The following is a 25,914-nucleotide window of genomic DNA, read 5'->3' as shown; positions in this document are numbered from 1 at the left end:
CTATTTCCTGTGGCAGAGAATTCCACAGATTCACCACTCTCTGTGTGAAGAAGTTTTTCCTCATCTCGGTCCTAAAAGGCTTCCCCCTTTATCCTTAAACTGTGACCCCTTGTTCTGGACTTCCCCAACATCAGAAGCAATCTAGATGCAACCTAGAAGCTAGATGCACTAGCCTGTCCAATCCCTTTAGAATTTCATACGTTTCAATAAGATTCCCCCTCAATCTTCTAAATTCCAGTGAGTAAAAGTCTAGTCGATCCAGTCTTTCTTCATATGAAAGTCCTGCCATCCCAGGAATCAATCTGGTGAACCTTCTCTGTACTCCTTCTATGGCAAGAATGTCTTTCCTCAGATTAGGGGACCAAAACTGCACACAATACTCCAGGTGCGGTCTCACCAAGGCCTTGTACAACTGCAGTAGAACCTACCTGCTCCTGTACTCAAATCCTTTTGCTATGAATGCCAACATACCATTTGCCTTTTTCACCGCCTGCTGTACCTGCATGCCCTCCTTCAATGACTGGTGTACAATGACACACCCAGGTCTCGTTGCACCTCCCCTTTTCCTAATCGGCCACCATTCAGATAATAATCTGTTTTCCTGTTCTTGCAACCAAAGTGGATAACCTCACATTTATCCACATTAAATTGCATCTGCCATGAATTTGCCCACTCACCTAACCTATCCAAGTCACCCTGCATCCTCCTCACAGCTAACACCGCTGCCCAGCTTCGTGTTATCCGCAAACTTGGAGATGCTGCATTTAATTCCCTCGTCTACATCATTAATATATATTGTAAACAACTGGGGTCCCAGCACTGAGCCTTGCAGTACCCCACTAGTCACTGCCTTCCATTCTGAAAAGGTCCTGTTTACTCCCACTCTTTGCTTCCTGTCCGCCAACCAATTCTCGATCCACATCAATACCATACCCCCAATATCATGTGCTTTAAGTTCGCACACTAATCTCCTGTGTGGGACCTTGTCAAAAGCCTTTTGAAAATCTAAATATACCACATCCACTGGCTCTCCCCTATCCACTCTTCAAAAAATTCTATAAGATTCATCAGACATGAGTTTCCTTTCACAAATCCATGCAGACTTTGTCCGATGATTTCACCTCTTTCTAAATGTGCTGTTATCACACTACTGTTCCTTTATTGCACGCATTTCTAATTTACAGTTTGCCATCCCCAACCTCACTACTATTGTTAGGTGGCCGGTACACAACTCCCACCAGCGTTTTCTGCCCCTTAGTGTTATGCAGCTCCACCCATATCGATTCCACATCCTCCAGGCTAACGTCCTTCCTTTCTATTGCATTAATCTCCTCTCGAACCAGCAATGCTACCCCACCTCCTTTTTTTTCCCTGTCTATCCCTCCTGAATATTGAATATCCCTGGATGTCGAGCTCCCATTCTTGGTCACCCTGGAGCCATGTCTCTGTGATCCCAACTATATCATATTCATTAATAACTATCCGCACATTCAATTCATCCACCTTGTTACGAATGCTCCTCGCATTGATGTACAAAGCCTTCAGGCTTAGCCTTTATACAATTACTTTGAAAAGAGGCCCTTTTTGCTTTTTGTCCTGGATTTGCCTGCCTGCCACTTTTACTTTTCACCTTACTACTTTTTGCTTCTACCCTCATTTTACACTCCTCTGTCTCTCTGCACTTGTTCCCATCCCCCTGCCACATTAGTTTAAATACTCCTGAACAGCAGTAGCAAACGCTCCCGCTAGGACATTGGTTCCAGTACAGCCCAGGTGAAGACCGTCCTGTTTATACCAGTCCCACCTTCCCCAGAACTGGTTCCAATGCCCCAAAAATTTGAATCCCTCCCCCTTGCACCATTTTTCAAGCCATGTATTCATCTGAAATATTTCTATTTCTACTCTGACTGGCACGTGGCACTGGTAGTAATCCAGAGATTATTACCTTTGTGGTCCTACTTTTTAGTTTATCTCCTAACTCCCTAAATTCACCTTGTAGGACCTCATCCTGTTTTTTACCTTTATCATTGGTACCTATGTGCACCACGACCACTGGCTGTTCACCCTCCCACTCCAGAATGTCCTGCAGCCGCTCAGAGACATCCTTGACCCTTGCACCAGGGAGACAACATACCATCCTGGAGTCTCGTTTGCGGCCGCAGAAACGCCTATCTATTCCCCTTACAATCGAATTCCCTATCACTATAGCTCTCCCACTCCTTTTCCTTCCCTTCTGTGGCACAGAGCCACCCATGGTGCCATGAACTTGGCTGCTGCTGCCTTCCCCTGATGAGACATCTCCCCCAACTGTATCCAAAACAGCATATCTGTTTAGGAGGGAGATGACCCCAGCGGACTCCTGCACTACCTGCCTACTGTTACGCTATCTAGTGGCCACCCTTTCCCTTTCTGCCTGTGTAGCCTTTACCTGCGGTGTGGCCAACTCACTGAACGTGCTATTCACGACTTTCTCAGCATCACGGATGCTCCAGTATGAATCCAATTGCAGCTCCAGACGCTCAATGCGGTCTGCCAGAAACTGCAATTGGACACACTTCCTGCACACATAGTCATCAGGGACACTGGAAGTATCCCTGATTTCCCACATGCTGCAGGATGAACAAACCACGGGGCTGCCATGACCTACCCAATATGCTGCCTCAACTTTTGAAAGTTTCTCCTGTTAAAGGAACTTACCCGGCTTTACCTCACTTGGGGTGAAGCTCATCCTCAGCCTCTCGAGACAAAGCCTTCCTACTCTGTCTCCCTCTACTCCATTGCCTGCTACAATGTTGCCCGCTCCGACTGACTGTTCTCTTTAAATACTCCCGCTGCCTCACGGTCCGACGTACATGCTCTTGCGCAGTCATGTCCCCGTTAAATTCATGAAGGCCACGTTAAATTCTTTACGATCCCATCTACCTATGAAGCAACTTTCAATGAATTTGGACCTGGATTCTCATATCCCTTTGTTCTACCTCACTACTCTGTGTCCCACCATACACTGTGTAAGACCTACCTCAGTTGGTCCTACCAAAGTACAGCATCTTAACTTGTCTGCATTAAATGCCATCTGCTATTTTTTTTAGCTAGTCCAGAACCCACTACAAGCCTTGATAGTTTTCCCCGCTATCCACTACCCTCCCAATCTTGATATTATCTGCAAATTTGCTAATCCAGTTAGTCACATTATCATCTAGGTTGTTAATACAGATGACAAAGAATACACACAGTACCAATCCCTGCGGCACTCCACTAATCACCAGCCTCCAGTCAGGAAGACTGATGCAAGACTTTCCAGGCGCAGATCTATGGTCTCGCGAGGCTAACAGATGCCACCACCACCAGTCAGAAAGGCAACCATCTACTACCACTTTCTGGCTTCTCTCACAAAGCCAATGTCAAATCCAATATACTACTTCATCTTGAAGGCTAAGTAACTGAATTTTCTTGTCCAACCTCCCATGCAGGATTTTGTCAAATGTTTTGCCAAAGTCCATATATATAGCATCCACTGCCTTGCCTTCATCAACTTTCTTGGTAATTTCCTCGTAAAACATTGTAAGTTTGGATAGGCATGACCTACCATGCACAATGCAATGCTGACTATCATTAATCAGTCTATGTACATAGTTGAGAAAGAATTAAATTGCACTTAGACAGGTACATTTACCTGACTAAATACAGTTTAAAGCTTCCCTAGCTATGTACCTCTCTAAATAGTTTAAACCTTTCTTAGCCATGTCCATTCTAAATGGGTTAAGGGTGAAAGGTGAAATATTTAAGGGGATCATGAAGGGAAACCACTCAGAGGGCTGTGATGTGGTGCATGCGAGCTTGATTTCAACATTTAAGAGAAGCTTGGATAGGTACATAAGAGTTCACTGGACAGCAAGAAAATCCAACAAGTCAATACTTGAAGAAATACAGCTAGACTACTCACTAGGAGGCTTGATTATGAGACAGAAGCTCAAATATTTTGGCCACAACATGAGAAGACAGGATTTCTTGGTCAAGACTCTCATGTTAGGCAAAACAGAAGGTAAAAGGAGGAGAGGACAACAGAGGCTACAATGGATAGATAATATTACTCAGACAATGTGTATGACTTGGGGGATCTTGGAGAGGCAGTTTCCAACAAGAAGGCTTGGTGTGCAGGAGTCCATGAGGAGTCGGGCTCGACTTAACAACAAGAAGAGATATTGAAGAATATGGTCCCAGTGCAGGACAATGGGAATAGGCAGTTTAAATGTTTTCAGCATGGACTAAATAGGCCAAAGGTCCTGCTTCTGCCCTGTGATTCTGGCTCGCTAATCCTTCCCTAACCATGTACCCATCTAAATACAGTTTAATCCTTCCCTAGCCATGTACCTGTCCAAAAGTGGTTTAATTATACCCCTCTATTCAGGAAGGCACAAGTCAATCACTCTCCATTGCACATCAATGGCTCTGCCGTGGAGAGACTAAAGGACACAAAGTTCCTTGGTTCCTAGGTAAAACAGAAGATAAAAGAAGAAGAGGATGACAGAGGCTATGATGAATAGATAATAACACTCAGACAATACGCATAACCTTGGGGACCTCAGAGAGGCAGTTTCCAACAAGATCACAAGACAAAGGAGTTTGTGTAAGGATAGGCAAATGATAGAGCAAAGAAGCACTCAGCTTGATGGTTTTGAGGTGTGTATATTTTAATTCAAGGAGTATCATAAACAAGGCAGATGAATTTGGAGTGTGGATCAATGTGGAACTATGACATTGTGACTTGGACATCTGGGGGCAGGAATAGCTGTGGAGTGCCAGGCTTCATGTGTTTAAAAAAAGGTGGGGTGGGGGGGCAAAAGAGGTGGTATTGCTAATCAGGGATAAGTGTCACAAGATCACAAGACAAAGGAGAAGTAGACCATTCAGCCCATCGAGTCTGCTCCGCCACTCCACCATGAGCTAAACTGTTCTCCCATCCAGTTCCAAATTCCAGCTTTTTCCCCATATCCCTTGATACCCTGACTAATTAGATACCTATCACTCTCTTCCTTAAACACCCTCAATGATTGGGCCTCCACAGCTGTATGTGGCAATGAATTCCATAAATCCACGACCCTCTGGCTAAAAAAATTTCTCCTCATCTCTGTTTTAAATGGGTACCCTCTAATTCTAAGACTGTGACCTCTCATCCTGGACTCACCCACCAAGGGAAACAGCCTTTCCACATCTACTCTGTCCAACCCTTTCAACATTCAAAATATTTCTATGAGATCCCCTCTCATTCTTCTATACTCTAATGAATACAATCCAAGAGCCAACAAACATTCCTCATATGTTAGCCCCTGCATTCCAGGAATCATCCTCGTAAATCTTCTCTGAACTCTCTCCAACATCAGTACATCCCTTCTAAGATAGGGGACCCAAAACTGCACAGAGTTTTCCAAATGAGGTCTTGTAGCGGTGTGCTACACGCAGCGCTAAAATTACGACACGGAGTCGGTAACTGCAGTCGAAGGAAAAAACTTTATTCGAAATCTTCAGCCTCACTTTTAAGCCTCCCTCAACCGGCCCCCCATGGCGCAGAGGCTCCAAAGCTCTGTGCTCGCAAACCCCCGTAGGCTATCTAATTGTGAGTCGGTTCGGATGTGCCAGGAAATGGGTCGCCACATAACCCCCCCCAGAACCGGCGATACACCCCCCAATGTCCACAGTCTGGGCCAGAACCTGCTTGGGAGGTCGGCCTCTGCGCCGAGGTGCCGGAAACTCAGCCGGTTGCACCAGGTCCACATGGGCCGGTTTGAGGCGGTCCACCGTGAAAACCTCCTCTTTCCCCCCAACGTCCAGCACGAACGTAGACCCATTGTTCCGGAGCACCATAAACAGCCCCTCGTATGGCCGCTGCAGCGGTGGCCGATGCCCGCCCCTTCGTACAAACACAAACTTACAGTTCTGTAGGTCTTTGGGTACGCAGGTCGGGTGCCGCCCGTGCTGTGAAGTGGGTATGGGGGCCAGGTTACCGAGCTTCTCGCGTAGTCTGTCCAGGACTGCTGCGGGATCTTCCTCTTGCCCCCTTGGGGCTGGTAGGAACTCCCCGGGGATGACCAGGGGCGTGCCGTATACCAACTCGGCCGACGAGGCGTGCAGGTCGTCCTTGGGCGCTGTGCGGATGCCGAGTAGGACCCAGGGAAGCTCGTCCGCCCAGTTGGCTCCTCGCAGGCGGGCCATGAGGGCCGACTTCAGGTGACGGTGGAAACGCTCCACTAGCCCGTTCGACTGTGGGTGGTAGGCAGTGGTGTGGTGCAGCTGAGTCCCCAAAAGGCTGGCCATAGCTGACCACAGGCTGGAGGTGAACTGGGCGCCTCTGTCGGAGGTAATGTGGGCTGGTACACCAAAGCGAGATATCCAGGTGGCGATCAGGGCTCGGGCGCAAGATTCGGAGGTGGTGTCGGTGAGCGGGACCGCCTCTGGCCATCTTGTGAACCGGTCCACGATAGTCAGGAGGTGCCGCGCTCCGCGCGACACTGGCAGGGGACCCACGATATCCACATGAATGTGGTCGAAACGCCGGTGGGCGGGATGGAACTGCTGCGGTGGGGCTTTGGTGTGCCGCTGCACCTTGGCCATCTGGCAGTGCATGCACGTTTTGGCCCATTCACTGACCTGTTTGCGGAGTCCGTGCCAAACAAACCTGCTGGAAACCATCCGGACAGTTGTCCGGATGCAGGGATGCGCCAGGTTATGAATGGAGTCGAAAACGCGGCGCCGCCAGGCTGTCGGGATGACGGGGCGGGGCTGGCCGGTGGCGACGTCACAGAGTAGGGTCCTCTCACCCGGGCCCACGGGGAGGTCCTGGAGCTGCAAACCGGAGACTGCGGTTCTGTAACTCGGAATCTCCTCATCTGCCTGCTGCGCCTCTGCCAGTGCCTCAAAGTCTACCCCTTGGGAAAGGGCATGAACGGTAGGGCGAGAGAGCGCATCCGCCACGACATTGTCCTTACCCGAGACGTGCCGGACATCCGTCGTGTATTCAGAGATGTAGGACAGGGGTCGGACGCTTTCGTAAACGCAAAGGTAAGCGGTATGTGGTCCGTGAACGCGGTGAAGGGCCGACCTTCTAGGAAGTACCTGAAATGACGGATTGCCAGGTAGAGCGCCAACAGTTCCTGGTCGAAAGCACTGTACTTAAGCTCGGGTGGTCGCAGGTGTTTGCTGAAAAACGCCAGGGGTTGCCAGCGACCTGTGATGAGCTGCTCCAGCACCCCACCGACTGCCGTGTTTGATGCGTCCACTGTGAGGGCGGTAGGGGCGTCCATTCTGGGATGTACTAGCATTGCGGCGTCCGCCAAAGCTTCCTTCGTTTGAACGAAAGCGGCGGCAGACTCCTTGTCCCAGGTAATGTCCTTGCTCGGACCCGACATCAGGGCGAACAGGGGGCGCATGATCCGGGCAGCTGAAGGGAGGAAGCGGTGGTAGAAATTGACCATACCTACGAATTCCTGAAGGCCTTTGATCGTGGTGGGTCGGGGAAAGAGGCGGACCGCATCTACCTTAGCAGGCAGAGGGGTTGCCCCGTCTTTAGTAATCCTGTGGCCCAGGAAGTCAATGGTATCGAGTCCGAACTGGCATTTGGCGGGGTTGATTGTAAGACCGTACTCACTCAGTCGGGCGCAGAGTTGACGGAGGTGGGACAGATGCTCCTGACGACTGCTGCTGGCTATGAGGATGTCATCCAAATAGATGAACGCGAAGTCCAGGTCCCGTCCCACCGCGTCCATTAACCGCTGGAACGTCTGTGCGGCATTCTTCAGGCCGAACGGCATGCGGAGGAACTCGAAAAGGCCGAACGGGGTGATGAGAGCCATTTTGGGGACGTCGTCAGGATGCATCGGGATTTGATGGTACCCTCGGACGAGGTCTACCTTGGAGAAGATCCGTGCGCCGTGCAGGTTTGCTGCAAAGTCCTGAATGTGCGGCACAGGGTAGCGGTCTGGTGTGGTAGCCTCGTTCAGCCTGTGGTAGTCGCCGCACGGTCTCCAGCCCCCCGTCGCTTTGGGCACCATGTGCAGGGGGGAGGCCCATTGGCTGTCAGACCGCCGGATGATCCCCAATTCCTCCATCCTCTGGAACTCCTCCTTCGCCAGTCGGAGCTTGTCCGGGGGAAGCCGCCGAGCGCGGGCGTGGAGGGGTGGCCCCTGGGTCGGGATGTGGTGCTGTACGCTGTGCCTGGACATGGCCGCTGTGAACTGCGGTGCCAGAACCGATGGGAAATCCGCCAGGACCCTGGTGAAGTCGTTGTCGGACAGCGTGATGGAGCCGAGGTGAGGGGCTGGCAACTGGGCTGCACCCAGGGAGAACGTCTGAAAGGTCTCGGCGTGTACCAGTCTCTTCCTGGGCAGGTCGACCAGTAGGCTGTGAGCCCGCAAAAAATCCGCACCCAGAAGCGGTTGGGCTACGGCGGCCAGTGTGAAGTCCCACGTGAACTGGCTGGAGCCAAACTGTAGCTGCACCTGACGGGTGCCATAGGTCCTTACTGTGCTGCCATTCACGGCCCTCAGGGGGGGACCCGGTGCCCTGCTGCGGGTGTCGTAACTCGTCGGAGGTAAAACGCTGATCTCAGCCCCAGTATCGACCAAAAACCGGCGTCCCGACCTTCTATCCCACACATACAGGAGGCTATCCCGATGGCCAGCCGCCGTAGCCATCAGCGGCGGCTGGCCCTGGCGTTTCCCGGGAACTTGCAGGGCGGGCGACAATGGCGGACTTCTGCGCCCCACCGCTGGTGGTTGGGCCGGGGGTTGGCGGGCTCTGCGGCCGGGCCTGGACTGGTTTGCTGCCAGGAGCGTGGCTGGGAGATCTGTGCGATGGACGCCCCGCTCACCTTTTTGGCGTTCCACAGCAAGTCCGCCCGGGCTGCCACCTTCCGGGGGTCACTGAAATCCGCGTCGGACAGCAGCAGGCGTATGTCCTCGGGCAGCTGCTCCAGGAATGCCTGCTCAAACATGAGGCAGGGTGTGTGTCCGTCGGCGAGAGACATCTCATTCATTAAAGCCGATGGAGGTCTGTCGCCCAAGCCATCCAGGTGCAGTAAACGGGCAGCCCGCTCGCGCCGTGAGAGTCCGAAAGTCCTGAGGAGCAGGGCTTTGAATTCCGTGTATTTGCCGTCTGCCGGGGGCGACTGTACGAACTCCGCGACCTGGGCCGCTGTGTCCTGGTCGAGGGAGCTCACCACGTAGTAGTAGCGGGTGTCTTCTGAGGTGATCTGGCGAACGTGGAATTGGGCTTCGGCTTGCTGGAACCATAGGTTCGGGCACTGTGTCCAGAAACCCGGCAGTTTCAACGAAACCGCATGAACAGAGGCGGCGTCGGTCATTTCTGGTCCAAAAATCGTTTGGACCGTCGGCGTCACCAATTGTAGCGGTGTGCTACACGCAGCGCTAAAATTACGACACGGAGTCGGTAACTGCAGTCGAAGGAAAAAACTTTATTCGAAATCTTCAGCCTCACTTTTAAGCCTCCCTCAACCTGCCCCCCATGGCGCAGAGGCTCCAAAGCTCTGTGCTCGCAAACCCCCGTAGGCTATCTAATTGTGAGTCGGTTCGGATGTGCCTGGAAATGGGTCGCCACAGTCTCACCAGTGCCCCACAGAGCCTCATCAACAGCTCCTTTCTCTTGTACACTATTCCTCTTGAAACGAATGCCAACATAGCATTTGATTTCCTTACTGCCGATCCAACCTGGTGGTTAACCTTTAGGGTATCCTGCACTAGGACCCCCAAGTCCCTTTGCACTTCCGATTTTTGAATTTTTTCCCCATCTAAATAATAATCTGCCTGATTGCTGCTTCTTCCAAAATGTACAACTGTACATTTCTCAACACTGTATCTCATCTGCCATTTCTTTGCCCAGTCTCCTAAACTGACCAGGTCTCTCTGCAACCTTTCCATTTCCTCAACATTTCCTGCTCCTCCACCTATCTTGGTGTCACCTGCAAACTTAGCCACAAAACCATTTAGTCCATAATTTAAATCGTCGATATACAGTGTAAAAAGAAGAGGCCCCAACACCAACCCCTGCAGAACACCACTAGTAACCGGCAACCAACCAGAATAGGATCCCTGTATTCCCATTCTTTGCTTTCAAGAAGTCTTGGTGTGCAGGAGTCCATGAGGTCACAAGGAGCCACCTGGATCCACAATACCTCCTCACTAGTCAACAAAGCACAGCACCATCTACACTTTGTGAGGAGATTGAGGCGTGCAAGGCTCCCCAACTGTACTGTAACAACTTTCTACAGGAGCAACGTTGAGTGCCCTGTCTTGCTACATTATTTTGTGGTGGAGAATTTAAAAGGCATTGGACAGCAAGACCCTACAGAGGACAGTAAAAACCACAGAGGATCATCAATCTCCCTCCCCCTTATTTGTGACATATACCAGCAGCATTGCAGACAAAGGGCTTGAGGCATTGATCAGGATCACTACCACCTATTGCACAGTCTCCTTGACCCCCCCCCCCACCCCAGGAAGGAGGTGGAGAAGCATCAGGATGAAGAATGCCAAACTGGGTAACAACTTCTTCCCTCAGGCTGTAAAACTAGTGAATACACTGCCACCACCGAGGACTCATCACTAGGTCAGCAATCGTCATGAAAGAACATGGAACCTTGATAGTAGCAGGCTAGCCGCTGGCTATGCGTCCAGAGACCTGAACTCTCTGGGCACAGAACTCAAAAAGCGACAAGACAGACTTATAACATCATAAATCATGAGTTGTTTGTTATGTCTCCCCTCCTGCCATGAAACTAGGGACACCTCTTTTTTCCCTTATTAGCGAAAGAGACAGCTTGTGGTATGTCGAATTACCGGTGAACAAGTACTCTTTGGGGTACTGCAAGTCTGTGTCTTTATTGATGCTTTGCTGCGCACTTCAGTTAATGGAGGGCGCTGATCCTTTTTGCTGGTGGGGGGGGGGGGTTTGTTGCCTTGCTGCTGCTTGCGTGGGAGAGCAGCGCTTTGGGATTCTAACATTTAACTGTTGTTCATTCTTTGGGGCATTCCTCTGTTTTTGTGGATGTTTGCAGAGAAAAAGAATTTCAGGATGTATACATTTCTCTGACATTAAACGTACCTATTGAAAACTTACTCCTCACATCGCCCTCTCACTTTCCATTCAGCCCATAGAACCCGCTCTGCCAGTTCATCACAGCTGATCCTGGATCCCACTCAAACCTATACACCTGCCTTCTCGCCATATCCTTTGATGCCCTGACCAATTACTAAACTATCAGCTTCTGCCTTAAATATTTGTGGCAGAGCATTCCACAGATTCACTACTCTCTAGCTAAAATAATTCCTCCAGATCTCTGTTCTAAAATTTCGTCCCTCAATTTGAGGTGCTGAATACACCGCCATAGGAAACATCCTCTCTACGTTCACCCTATCTAGTCCTTCCAACATTTGGTAGATTTCAATGAGATACCCATCTATTCTTCTAAATTCCAGTGAGTGCAGGCCAAAATCTGCCAAATGATATGTTAACCCCTTCATTCCCAGAATCATCCTCATGAATCTCCTCTGGACTCTCTAAAATGACAACACATCCTTTCTGAGATATGGAGCCCAAAACTGTCGACAATACTCCAAGTGCGGTCTGACTAATGTCTTATAAAGGCTCAGCATTTTACATCCTATTCTTATAACCATATAACAATTACAGCACGGGAACAGGCTATCTCGGCCCTTCTAGCCTGTGCCGAACGCTTACTCCCACCTACCTGCACTCAGCCCATAACCCTCCATTCCTTCCCTGTCCATATACCTATCCAATTTTTTTTAAATGACAAAATTGAACCTGCCTCTACCACTTCTACCGGAAGCTCATTCCACACAGCTACCACTCTCTGAGTAAAGAAGTTCCCCCTCGTGTTACCCCTAAACTTTTGCCCCTTAACTCTCAACTCACGTCCTCTTGTTTGAATCTCCCCTACTCTCAATGGAAAAAGCCTGTCCACATCAACTCTACCTATCCCCCTCATGATTTTAAATACCTCTGTCAAGTCCCCCCTCAACCTTCTATACTCCAAAAAATTATTCCCCTTGAAATAAATGTCAACATTGCATTTGCTTTCTTTACCACAGACTCAACCTGTGAATTAACCTTCTGGGAGTCGTGTAAGAGGACTGTGCAACTCTGATGTTTGAACCTTCTCCCCATTTAGATTATAGGTTGCATTATTGCTCCTTATATCAAATTTCATCACAAAACTATCAATTACATCATTCAACTCATTGACAAACAATGTGAAAAGTAGTGAACTCAATACTGATCCCTGAGGAACACCTCTAGTCACTGACAACCACCAGAAAAGGCCTTCTTTATTCCCACTTGCTTCATCCTGCCTGTCAGCCATTCCTCTATCCATGCCAGTATCTTTCCTGTAACGCCACAGGATTTTATCTTGTTTAGCAGCCTCATGTGTGGCACCTATCAAATGCCTTCTGGAAATCCAAGTACATGACATCCACTGCCTCTCCTTTGTCCACCCTACTTGTTACTTCCTCAAAGAACTCTTAACAGATTTGTCAGGCAAGATTTCCTTTTACAGAAACCATGCTGTCTTTGACTTATTTTATCTTTAATCTCCAAGTATCCCCAAAACCTCATCCTTAATAATAGACTCCAACACTTCCCAACCACTTAGGGTAACTGGCCTAAAATTTCCTTTCCTTTGCCTTCCTCCCTTCTTAAAGAGTGGAGTGACATTTGTAACCTTTCAGTCCTCTAGTACCATGCCAGAATCAAGTGATTTGTGAAAGATCATGACCAATGCATCCATTATCTCTTCAACAATTTCTCTGAGAACTGTGGGATGTAGTCCATTTGGTCCAGGTGGCCTTAAGACCTTTCAGTTTGCCTAGCATTTTTTTTTTGGTCATAACTCCTGCTCCAACACTCATGGACTGCTGGCATGCTGCTAGTGTCTTTCAGTGAAGACTGATGCCAGGGTCCTTTAACCCTTGCAGTTTCTTAACTCAACTCACATGTATTCAACATCTTCCAATCCTATATCACATATTTCTACTGATTTGATGCCATTCTTTACTAGAAGAGCCACACCACCCTCTCTGCCAACTTTTCTATCCCTCCAATACAACATGCAACCTTGGATATCCAACTCCCAACTACAACAAGCCTTCAGCCATGATTCAGTGATGGCCACAAAATAACTGACGACTTGTAATAGTGCAACAAGATATCCACCCTATTTCTTACGCTGTAACCCTAACCCTAATGCTGTGCCCATAGAAACATAACACTAAGTACTGAGTTTGCTACCCTTTTTGATTCTGCATCCCTAATACACTGATACTCGCCCTGCTGACTGCAATTTTATTCTATTGTCTACTTACTGCCCTTCCTAGAAGCTTGACTGCATGCTACTTTTGCTCTTTTACCATCCGTCCTATCCCGAGTCCCTTCTCTCCAGTTCCCAGCCCCCTGCCAAATCAGTTTAAACTCTCCCCAACAGCTCTAATGTTCAGAAAATAAAGGGGCAGATCAAATAAAATTTTCTAAACCAGGAGAAAATTCAAAAATCAGGTGTAAAGGGTCTCAGGAAGATTGTACAGGATTCCCTAAAGGTTAATTTGTAGGTTAAGTCAGAGGTGAGGAAGGCAAATAAGATGTCAGCATTCATTTCAAGAGGATTAGAATATAAGAGTAGGGATGTAATACTGATGCTTTGGCTCCCTCTGTTCTACAACACTCACTATACTTTTTTTCCTCTGAAGTAATACTACCATTAATTACTCTTGACAACCATAGCTAAACGGCATTTCAGGTTGATTTTTTCTGCCTTTAACATGTATAACTACAAACCACACATTCTTTCACTGTTGGCCATAGTTCCCCGCATACCCATAGACAACTTCATAGATCCATTGACTACATTCAAAGAACCTTTATACAAAGGGATCATGAAGGATTCCCCCCCCCCCCCCCCACTCTGCTCATGGGTTATTTGTTGCACTCCCATCAGGAAGGAGGCTACGCAGCATCCACACCAGGACCATCAGTCTCAAAAAACAGTTACTTTACCCAAGCAGTAAGGCTGATCACATGGAGACGCCAGTCATTTCGGATTGGCAACATATTCTCCATCAGCAAAGGTGCACAACAAGGCTGTGTTGTGTGCTTAGCCCCCAACTCTACTTGGTTTACACTTATGACTATATGGCTAAGCAGAGTTCCAATGCCATATAAGTTCGCTAACAACACCACTGTCATAGGCCAAATGAAAGGTGGTGACGAATCAGCTATAGAAGGCAGACTAAACATCTAGCTGAGTGGCACCACAACAACATCTTACTTAATGTCAGCAAGAGCAAGGAGCTGGCTACTGTCTTCAAGAGAAGGAAACCACAGGTCCATGAGCCAGTCCTCAGAGGATCAGAGGTGGAGAGGGTCAGCAAATTTAAATTCCTGTGTCATCATCTCAGAGGACCAGTGCACAAATGCAATTACACAGAAACTCCACGTCTTTAGGAGATTGCACAGATTCTGCACGACATCTAATACTTTGACAAACTTCTACAGATGTGTGGGGGACAGTATACTGACTGGCTGCATCACAGCCTAGAATGGAAACACCAATACCCCTGAACAGAAAATCTTTCAAAAAATAACGGATAAAGCCAAGTTTTCCCCATCATTGAGCACATCTACACAGAGCATTGTCGCAAGAAAGCATTTTCAAGGACACCCACTACCCAGGTCATGCTCCCTTCTCACTGCTACCACCAGGAAGGTGGTACAGGAGCCTCAGGACTTACACAACCAGGTTCAGAAACAGTTCCTATCCCTCAACCATCAGGGTTTTGAACCAAAGGCAATAACTTCACTTGCCCCATCATTGAAACTGCCCTCGCATTGAGAATAACATCAGCAAGTTTGCTGATGATACTAAGCTGGGTGGCAGTGTGACATGTGATGAGGATGTTAGGAGAATTCAGGGTGACTTGGATAGGCTGAGTGAGTGGGCAGATACTTGGCAGATGACGTTTAATGTAAATAAGTGTGAAGTTATCCATTTTGGGAGTAAGAACAGGAAGGCAGATTATTATCTGAATGGTTAGGTAAGGGAGAAATACAAAGAGATCTAGGAGTCCTTGTTCATCAGTCACTGAAGGTGAATGAGCAAGTGCAGCAGGCAGTGAAGAAGGCTAATGGAATGTTGGCCTTTATTACAAATGGAATTGAGTACAAGAGCAAGGAAATCCTTTTGCATTTGTACAGGGCTCTGGTGAGACCACACCTGGAGTATTGTGTACAGCTTTGGTCTCCAGGATTAAGGAAGGACATCCTGGCTGTAGAGGAAGTGCAGCTTAGATTCACAAGGTTAATTCATGGGATGTCCGGACTGTCTTACGCAGAAGAGGTTAGAGAGACTGGGCTTGTACACGCTGGAATTAAGGAGATTGAGAGGGGATCTGATTGCAACATACAAGATTATTAAGGGATTGGACAAGATAGAGGCAGGAAATATGTTCCAACTGCTGAGAGAGTCCAGTACCAGAGGGCATGGTTTGAGAATAAGGGGTAGGTCATTTAGGACAGAGTTAAGGACAAACTTCTTCTCCCAGGGAGTTGTGGGGGTCTGGAATGCACTGCCTCAGAAGGCAGTGTAGGCCCATTCTCTGGATGCTTTCAAGAAGGAGCCAGATAGGTATTTTATGGATAGGGGAATCAAAGGATATGGGGACAAGGCAGGAACCGGGTATTGATAGTAGATGATCAGCCATGATCTCAGAATGGCGGTGCAGGCTTGAAGGGCCGAATGGTCTACTTCTGCACTTATTGTCTATTGTCTATAAATGTTCCCACAACCTATGGACTCACTTTCAAGGACTCTGCATCTCATATTCTCTATATTTATTATTTCTTTCTTTTTGTATTTGCACAGTTTGTTGTCTTTTGCACACTGGTTGAACACCCAAATTGGTGCAATCTTTCATTTATTCTGCTATGGTTATTACTCTAATATGGATCTATTGAGTATGCCTGCAAGAAAATGAATCTCAGGGTTGTATATGGGGAATTATATGTGCTTTGACAGTAAATTTTGTTTGAACTTTTGATCAACATCTCTAGGCCCCCAAGCACCACTGCTTTATTTCCTATCAGTCACCTTATTTACATCTATGTACACTTTATCAACATACAATCAATGTATAAAACCTATCTTATGTATTTATATTTAGAGCGTTTTTAAAATTTTTATCGAATTCTTTACTGCGTTCGTATTGTGCTGCATTGGATCAGGAATAACAACTATTTCATTCTCTGTTACGCTTATATACTAGAAATTATATTAAACAAACTTGATGAACTTCGTCCTTCCAATTTACTATATTTCTCCTCAACAAATCACTCACATCAAAACTATTATTGGCGCCAGTATCCAATGAACTGAAACCTATTTATTTCAATAGTGAGCAGCATATTCAGTTCCCAGTTTTATTTACTTAATACAAAAAGATACTTTATGATTAAGCTGCAAAATAAAAGAGCCGAAATAATAGTTTAATCAATGGAGCAGGCTCGGGGAGCTGATTTCCCGCGCCTGTTTATTTCAAATCTAACTAGCAGCATTTTAACGGGACAAAGAACTATCCGCCCTTTAAACCAGGACCTGGCTGCAGGATGGGCAACACCAGCGGGATCCTGTTCTTTGTACAGGCTGCTACCCTACCACACACCGGCAGGAAAAGCCGAGCTCCGGCCCTGGGGGAGCGGCCTGGCCCGGAGCGCGGCCTCGGCCCCCACCTGACCACCGCCGTGCTAAGGCACTCCGATATGACCATGCCGAGGCCTACCTTGGTGCGGAAAGAGTCAGCAACATGCTCAGCCCTCGCACAGAGAATCACCCTGGGCGTGAGGCGCAGTCCAGTGAACACAAACATCGGAATCAGCCCGTACAACAGACACCCGGGCTCACCGCCATCACCGGCCCAACTGCCGTCTCTGCGTCACGCCGCACCAAAGTGATGACGTCGAGTCAGGCAAGGGAACATGAGCGGCGCGCTCACGAACTCCAGGGATGCGCGCGCTGTGTCCACAGCTGCAAATCGATTTCAAACCAGCAGAGGGCGGGCGACAAGGTCGCGGTTGGTGGGGTTTTGGGGGAGGGAAATGGAGGGATTGGAGACGGCGGGGGAGAAGAGCGGTGCAGAGAGATGGGGATTGGATGTGGGAATAGGCGGAGAAGCGGGATGGGGAGAGATTCGAGCTGTGGAACGGGAGATAGACGAGACGGAAGAAGAGAGGGAGGGGATAAGGGGATTGGCGAGGGAGAAGGGGGAGTGGAGAGATCGGGGTAGACGGAGAGAGAGGATGGGAGTGGAAGGGGTTGGAATGAGATTTGAGAGCATAGGATAAGCTAATGGGAGAGAGATAAGGGGGTTGGGGAGGGGGAGGCAGGGGTGAGGGGGATATGTGAATTGAATTGGGGATAGAGAAGAGGGGATTGGAGGAGAGGGAATGGAGGGATGGCAAGGGGGATGGAGTGAGATTCGAGAGCATAGGATGGGAGGGGGAAGACAGAGGGCTGGGGAGGGGGAAAGATGGGAAGAGTTTGGGGGTTGAGAGAGAGGGACGATGGGGGATGGAGGAGTGAGGTTGGGAATGAGATGGAGAGAGGGGCTGTGGATGAGGGAGGAACATAAGGGAGAGAGACAATGGTGGATGGGGAAGTGTGGAGGATGGGGAGAGAGTGGGGTTGGGGAGAGGTTTGTGACACTTATTTACCATCCAAGTTTCTTTTCCACGTCCCCTCACCCCTGTATTTTCTGTTCTCCTATTGGGCTTCCTCTGTTCCTGCCATGTGCTTCCTTTTATTTCTTTAACCATCTCTTGAAGTGCCTTAATATCCTGGATTTTCTCAGACTTGTTTCTGCATTTCTGGAAATATATTGACCCTAGATCTCATTATTTAAATTTTAAATGCCCAATGCAGGCCCACCTGCAAATCATCTACCTTTGCAAGCTCCTGATTCATGATATCGATATTGGCCTTCATCCAATTCAGGACCTCAAGTTAATCGTCATAAAAGTACATCTATTATCAAAGTACATATATATTATACAACCTTGAGATTCATCTCCTAACAGGCAACCATGAAACAAAGAAGCCCAAAAGAACTCAGAACAAAAGAAGACCATCAAGCACCTGATTTGCAGAGAGAATAAAAATAAATCATGTAAACACTAAGCGCAAACAAATAGCATTCTGCACTAACAAACAGGGTCAGTCCACTGGCCTTTAGTTCAGTGCAGAACAGAGAAGCAGTCATCTGAGTGTACAGAAACACAACCAAATTAAACAAAGTTCCTACTGACCACAGTGCACTCACAAAATATACATCACACACAATTTGGCACAAATATCAAAGGATCATTGGAGACATGAGTCACCCCAACTACTAATTCCGTTTCATCTGCTACCATTGGGGAAATGGTATTGCTGCATAAACTGAGTTGGCAAGGGGAAGGAAATGAGGGTGTTAGGATCGAAGAAGCGGAAAATTGAAATAAGTCAAGGAAGTCCTGCTGTTCAGGAGGATTTAAGCTAATGTGGCAGGGGGATGGGAACAAGTGCAGAGAGAGAGGGGTGTAAAATCAGGGTAGAAGCAAAAAGTAGTAAAGTGAAAAGTGAAAGTGGCAGGCAAGCAAATCCAGGGCAAAAATCAAAAAGGGCCACTTTTCAATATAATTGTATAAGGGCTAAGAGTGTTGTAAAAACAAGCCTGAAGGCTTTGTGTGTCAATACGAGGAGCATTTGTAACAAGGTGGATGAATTGAATGTGCAGATAGTTATTAACGGATATGATACAGTTGGGATCACAGAGACATGGCTCCAGGGTGACCAAGGATGGGAGGTCACCATCCAGGGATATTCAATATTCAGGAGGGATAGTTAGGAAAGAAAAGGAGGTGGGGTAACGTTGCTGGTTAAAGAGGAGATTAATGCAATAGAAAGGAAGGACATTAGCCTGCAGAATGTGGAATCGATATGGGTAGAGCTGCATAACACTAAGGGGCAGAAAACACTGATGGGAGTTGTGTACAGGCCACCTAACAGTAGTAGTGACGTTGAGGATGGCATTAAACAGGAAATTAGAAATGCGTGCAATAAAGGAACAGCAGTTATAATGGGTGACTTCAATCTACATATAGATTGGGTGAACCAAATTGGTAAGGGGGTTGAGGAAGAGGATTTCTTGGAATGTATGTGGGATGGTTTTCTGACCCAACATGTCGAGGAACCAACTAGAGAGCAGACCATTCTAGATTAGGTACTGAGCAATGAGGAAGGGTTAGTTAGCAATCTTGTCGTGCGAGGCCCCTTGGGTAAGAGTGACCATAATATGGTGGAATTCTTCATTAAGGTGGAGAGTGACATAGTTAATTCAGAAACAAAGGTTCTGAACTTAAAGAAGGGTAACTTTGAAGGTATGAGACGTGAATTAGCCAAGATAGACTGACAAATGATACTTAAAGGGTTGACAATGGATATACAATGGCAAGCATTTAAAGATCGCATGGATGAACTACAACAATTGTTCATCCCAGTTTGGCAAAATAATAAACCAGGGAAGTTAGTGCACCCGTGGCTGACAAGGGAAATCAGGGATAGTATCAAGTCCAAAGAAGAAACATACAAATTAGCCAGAAAAAGCGGCACACCTGAGGACTGGGAGAAATTCAGAGTCCAGCAGAAGAGGACAAAGGGCTTAATTAGGAAAGGGAAAAAAGATTATGAGAGAAAGCTGGCAGGGAACATAAAAACTGACTGTAAAAGCTTTTATAGATATGTGAAAAGAAAAAGATTGGTTAAGACAAATGTAGGTCCCTTACAGTCAGAAACAGGTGAATTGATCATGGGGAACAAGAACATGGCAGACCAATTACATAACTACTTTGGTTCTGTCTTCACTAAGGAGGACATAAATAATCTTCTGGAAATAGTAGGGGATCAAGGGTCTAGTGAGATGGAGGAACTGAGGGAAATACATGTTAGTAGGGAAGTGGTGTTAGGTAAATTGAAGGGATTAAAGGCAGATAAATCCCCAGGGCCAGATGGTCTGCATCCCAGAGTGCTTAAGGAAGTAGCCCAAGAAATAGTGGATGCATTAGTGATAATTTTTCAAAACTCTTTAGATTCTGGATTAGTGCCTGAGGATTGGAGGGTGGCTAATGTAACCCCACTTTTTAAAAAGGGAGGAAGAGAGATACCGGGGAATTATAAACTGGTTAGCCTGACATCAGTGGTGGGGAAAATGCTGGAGTCAGTTATCAAAGATGTGATAACAGCACATTTGGAAAGTGGTGAAATCATCGGACAAAGCCAGCATGGACTTGTGAAAGGAAAATCATGTCTGACAAATCTTATACGTCAGGAAAAAAGACGCATACATTCGGATACTGTTCATAGACTTTAGTTCAGCATTCAACTCAATCATCCCTCAGAAAATGATTGGAAAGCTGAGCCTATTGGGCCTGAACACCTCCCTCTGCAACTGGATCCTAGACTTCCTGGCTGGGAGACCTCAGTCAGTCCGGATCTTGGAGCAGCATCTCCAACCTCAGTCAGTCCAATCAGGAGCAACATCAGACTGAGCACAGGGGCTCCCCAGGGTTGCGTGCTCAGTCCACTGCTGTTCACTCTGCTAACCCATGACTGTGCTGCAACACACAGCTTGAATTATATCATCAAGTTTGCTGATGACATGACCGTGTTGGGTCTCATCAGCAAGAACGACGAGTCAGCTTACAGAGAGGAGATGCAGCGGCTAACGGACTGGTGCAGAGCCAACAACCTGTCTCTGAATGTGAACAAAACAAAAGAAATGGTTGTTGACTTCACAAGGGCATGGAGTGACCACTCCCCGCTGAACATCAACGGCTTCTTGGTAGAGATTGTAAAGAGCACCAAATTTCTTGGTGTTCACCTGACAGAGAATCTCACCCGGTCCCTCAACACCAGCTCCATAGCAAAGAAAGCCAAGCAGCGTCTCTATTTTCTGTGAAGGCTGAGGAAAGTCCATCTCCCACCCCCCATCCTCATCACATTCTACAGAGGTTGTATTGAGAGCATCCTGAGCAGCTGCATCACTGCCTGGTTTGGAAATTGCACCATCTCGGATCGCAAGCCCCTGCAGCGGATAGTGAGATCAGCTGAGAAGATCATCGGGGTCTCTCTTCCCGCCATCACGGACATTTACACTACACGCTGCATCCGCAAAGGAAACAGCATTATGAAGGACCCCATGCACCCCTCATACAATCTCTTCTCTCTCCTGCTGTCTGGGAAAAGAATCCAAAGCATTCGGGCTCTCACAATCAGACTATGTAACAGTTTCTTCCCCCAAGCTATCAGACTCCTCAATACCCAGAGCCTGGACTGACACCTTGCCCTATTGTCCTGTTTATTATTTATTGTAATGCCTGCACTGTTTTTGTGCACTTTATGCAGTCCTATGTAGGTCTGTAGTCTAGTATAGCTTTTCGGTGTTTTTTTATTACGTAGTTCAATCTAGTTTTTTGTACTGTGTCATGTAAACCATGGTCCTGAAAAACGTCTCATTTTTACTATGCACTGTACCAGCAGTTATGGTCGGAATGACAGTAAAAGTTGACTTGACTTGACTTGACTTATAGAATTTTTTTGAGGATGTAACTAGTGGAGTGGATAGGGGAGAACCAGTGGATGTGGTATATTTGGATTTTCAAAAGGCTTTTGACCAGGTCCCACACAGGAGATTAGTGTGCAAACTTAAAGCACACGGTATAGGGGGTATGGTATTGATGTGGATAGAGAATTGGTTGGCAGACAGGAAGCAAAGAGTGGGAATAAACAGGACCTTTTCAGAATGGCAGGCAGTAACTAGTTGGGTACCACAAGGCTCAGTGCTGGGACCCCAGTTGTTTACAATATATATTAATGATTTAGACGAGGGAATTAAATGCAGCATCTCCAAGTTTGCGGATGACACGAAGCTGGGCGGCAGTGTTAGCTGTGAGGAGGATGCTAAGAGGATGCAGGGTGACTTGGATAGGTTAGGTGAGTGGGCAAATTCATTGCAGATGCAATTTAATGTGGATAAATGCGAGGTTATCCACTTCGGTGACAAGAACAGGAAAACAGATTATTATCTGAATGGTGGCCAATTAGGAAAAAGGGAGGTGCAAGGAGACCTGGGTGTCATTGTTCACCAGTCATTGAAAGTGGGCATGCAGGTACAGCAGGTGGTGAAAAAGGCGAATGGTATGTTAGCAATCATAGCAAGAGGATTCCAGTACAGGAGCAGGGAGGTTCTACTACAGTTGTAAAAGGCCTTGGTGAGACCACACCTAGAGTATTGTGTGCAGTTTTGGTCCCCTAATCTGAGGAAAGACATTCTTGCCATAAAGGGAGTACAAAGAAGGTTCACCAGATTGATTCCTGGGATGGCAGGACTTTCATATGAAGAAAGACTGGATCGATTAGGCTTATAATCACTGGAATTTAGAAGATTGAGGGGGGATCTTATCAAAATGTATAAAATTCTAAAGGGATTTGACAGGCTAGATGCAAGAAGATTGTTCCCAATGTAGGGGAAGTCCAGAACGAGGGGTCACAGTTTAAGGATAAAGGGGAAGCCTTTTAGGACCATGATGAGGAGAAACTTCTTCTCACAGAGAGTGGTGAATCTGTGGAATTCTCTGCCACAGGAAACAATTCAGGCCAGTTCATTGGCTATATTTAGGAGGGAGTTAGATATGGCCCTTGTGACTAAAGGGATAAGGGGTTATGGAGAGAAGGCAGGTACAGGGTTCTGAGTTGGATGATCAGCCATGATCATACCGAATGGCAGTGCAGGCTCAAAGGGCCGAATGGCCTACTCCTGCACCTATTTTCTATGTTTCTATAAAAGCCAGGACCAACAGGCTCTGGGACTGCTTCTTCCACCAGGCCATCAGACTATAAGACCATAAGATAAAGGAGCAGAAGTAGGCCATTCGGCCCATCAGGTTTGGCCTGCCATTCACTCAAGGGCTGATCCATTTCATCCAGTCATCCCCACTCCCTAGTCTACTCCCCATACCTATTGATGCCCTGGCTAATCAGGAACCTATCAATCTCTGCCTTAAATACACCCAATGACCTGGCCTCCACAGCCACTTGTGGCAACAGATTCCGCAGATTAACCACCCTCTAACTAAAGTAATTTCTCCGCATCTTTGTTCTAAATGGATGTCTTTCAATCCTGAAGTCATGCTGAATTGTCCTAGACTCCACCACCATGGGAAATAACTTTGTCATATCTAATATGTTCAAGCCTTTTAACATTAAGAACATTACTGTGAGATTCCTCCCCCCAAATTCTTTTGTACTCCAGGGAATACAGCCCACAAGAGCTGCCAGATGCTCCTCATAAGATAACCCTTTCATTCCTGGAATCATTCTCGTGAATCTTCTCTGAACCCTCTCCAATGTCAGTATATCCTTTCTAAAATAAGGAGCCCAAAACTTCACACAATATTCCGTGTGGTCTCACGAGTGCCTTATAGAGCCTCAACATCACATCCCTGCTCTTATATTCTATATCTCTAGAAATGAAAGTCAACATTGCATTTGCCTTCTTTACCACCAACTCAACCTGGAGGCTAACCTTTGGGGTATCCTGCACAAGGACTTCCAAGTCCCTCTGCATTTCTACATTTTGAATTCTCTCCCCATCCAAATAATAGTCTGCCTGTTTATTTCTTCCACCAAAGTGCATGACCATACACTTTTCAACATTGTATTTAATTTGCCACTTCTTTGCCCATTCCTCTGAACTATCCAAGTCTTTATCTGGGTTCTCTGTATCCTCACCACTAACCATTTCTCCATCTATCTTTTTATCAAATTTAGTGACAAATCCATTAAAACCATAGTCCAAATCATTGACATACATTGTAAAAAGCAGCAGTCCCAATACTGACCCCTGTGGAACTCCACTGATAACCAGCAGCCAAACAGAGTAGGATCCCTTTATTCTCACTCTCTGTTTTCTGCCGATCAGCAAATGCTCCACTCATGTTAGTAACTTCCCTGTAATTCCATGGGCTCTTATCTTGCTAAGCATCCTCATGTGCGACACCTTGTCAAAGGCATTCTGAAAATTCAAGTACACCATATCTACTTCATCTCCTCTGTCTACTCTGCTCGTAATTTCCTCAAAAAAATTGCAATAGGTTTGTCAAGCACGACTTTTTTCAGGAAATCATGCTGGTTTTGGCCTAACTTGTCATGTGTCTCCAGATACTCCATAATCTCATCCCTAACAATCAATTCCAACAACTTCCCAACAACTGATATCAAGCTAATAGGTCTATAGTTTCCTTTCTGTTGCCTCCCACTCTTCTTACATAGCAGAGTAACATTTGCAATTTTCCAGTCATCCTGTCCAATGCCAGAATCTATTGATTCTTGAAAGATAATTGTTAATGCCTCTGCAATCCCTCCAGCTGCCTTCAGAACCCGAGGGTGCATTCCATCAGGTCCAGGAGATTTATCTACCTTCAGATCATTAAGCTTCCTGAGCACCTTCTCTGTCATAATTTTCACTGCACAAACCTCACTTCCCTGACACTCTTAAATGTCCAGTATACTGCAGATGTATTTCACTGTGAAGACTGATGAAAAACATGCATTCAGCTGCCATCTCTGAGTCTCTCATTACAATATCTCCAGCATCATTTTCTATTGGTCCTATATCTACCCTCAACTCTTTTACCCTTTATATACTTAAAAATAGTTTTTAGAATCTTCTATGATATTAGTCGCCTGCTTCTTCTTTCTTTTTAAATCCTTTTATTATTTTTCAAATACATAGACATAATAACAATAGTGGTACAGAAAGATTGGGATTACATTGTTGGTAAACAGTATATACAAATATAAGCTATAGATAACACAAATGTACTAAGCCTCCCAAACTCTTAATGTAATTAGCATGATAAAAAAAAATCAAAAAACCCAAATTAGAAATAAAAAAAACTGAACTAAACTAAACAAAGCTGGGCTATTATATTACATCGCATACAATCAATAATGTTGATAACTCCACTCCTCTATCCAAGTATTTAAGGATAATGTAAAGGATTCAGAAAAGGTCAAGTTACATCATATGAAAGTGTTGAATCCAAGTTTCTTCGAATTTAACGGAAGGGTCAAAAATGACAATTCTGATTTTTTCTAAATTTAAACAAGATATAGTTTGGAAAAACCATTGGAATGTAGTAGGAGGGACCAGCTTCATTTCATAATTCATCTTTTCCTTCCTAATGACCTTCTTAGGTTCCTTCTGCAAGTTTTTAAAAGCTTCCCAATCTGCTATCATCCCACTAGCTTTGGCTTCCTTGTATAGGGCATAGCTTTTAGTATAGGGCATAGCTCTTTTGCTTTTACTTTGGCTCTGGCTTCACTTATCAGCCATTTCTTCTTATTTGGAATATATCTGTCTTGCACCTCCTTCATTTTTTGCAGAAACTGCAGCATTTTGCTGCTCTGCTGGTCTTCATTCTAGTGTCCTTTTCCAGTCAACTTTGGCCAGACCCCCTCTCATGCCATTGTAATTTCCTTTATTCCACTGAAATACCAACACATTGGAATTTAGTTTCTCCTTCTCATATTTCAAAGTGAACTCGATCATTTTGTGATCACTGTTCCCTAAGGGTTCCTTAACCTTAAGCTCCCTTATCACCTCCAGATCATTGTATAACACCCAATCCTGCACAGCCAGTTGCCTAGTGGGCTCAACAACAAGCTGTTCTAAAAAGCCATCCCTTAGACATTCTACAAATTCTCTTTCTTGAGGTCCAGTACTGACCTGGTTTTCACAA

At 46.5% G+C, this 25,914-nt stretch overlaps 1 protein-coding gene across 2 annotated transcripts in view; it reads right to left on the bottom strand.

Moving 5' to 3' along the window:
- kbtbd2 (kelch repeat and BTB (POZ) domain containing 2) overlaps positions 1-17,012 on the bottom strand; it is a 109,059-nt gene extending 92,047 nt beyond the window's left edge. The window contains exon 1 of one of the 2 annotated variants that reach the window (XM_059985402.1): positions 16,860-17,012. In XM_059985402.1, coding sequence (XP_059841385.1) covers positions 16,860-16,885 — 26 coding nt within the window. In that variant the 5' untranslated portion in view covers positions 16,886-17,012. The remainder of the gene's footprint in view (positions 1-16,859) is intronic. The other variant, XM_059985394.1, reaches the window with a different exon arrangement.
- Between the last annotated feature and the right edge of the window lie 8,902 nt (positions 17,013-25,914).

Source organism: Hypanus sabinus, chromosome 1 (genome assembly GCF_030144855.1).
Source record: "Hypanus sabinus isolate sHypSab1 chromosome 1, sHypSab1.hap1, whole genome shotgun sequence".
NCBI classification, from domain to species: domain Eukaryota; kingdom Metazoa; phylum Chordata; class Chondrichthyes; order Myliobatiformes; family Dasyatidae; genus Hypanus; species Hypanus sabinus.
The sequence above is the reverse complement of the archived record's forward strand: the minus strand, read 5'-3'. Positions and strand labels throughout refer to the sequence as shown.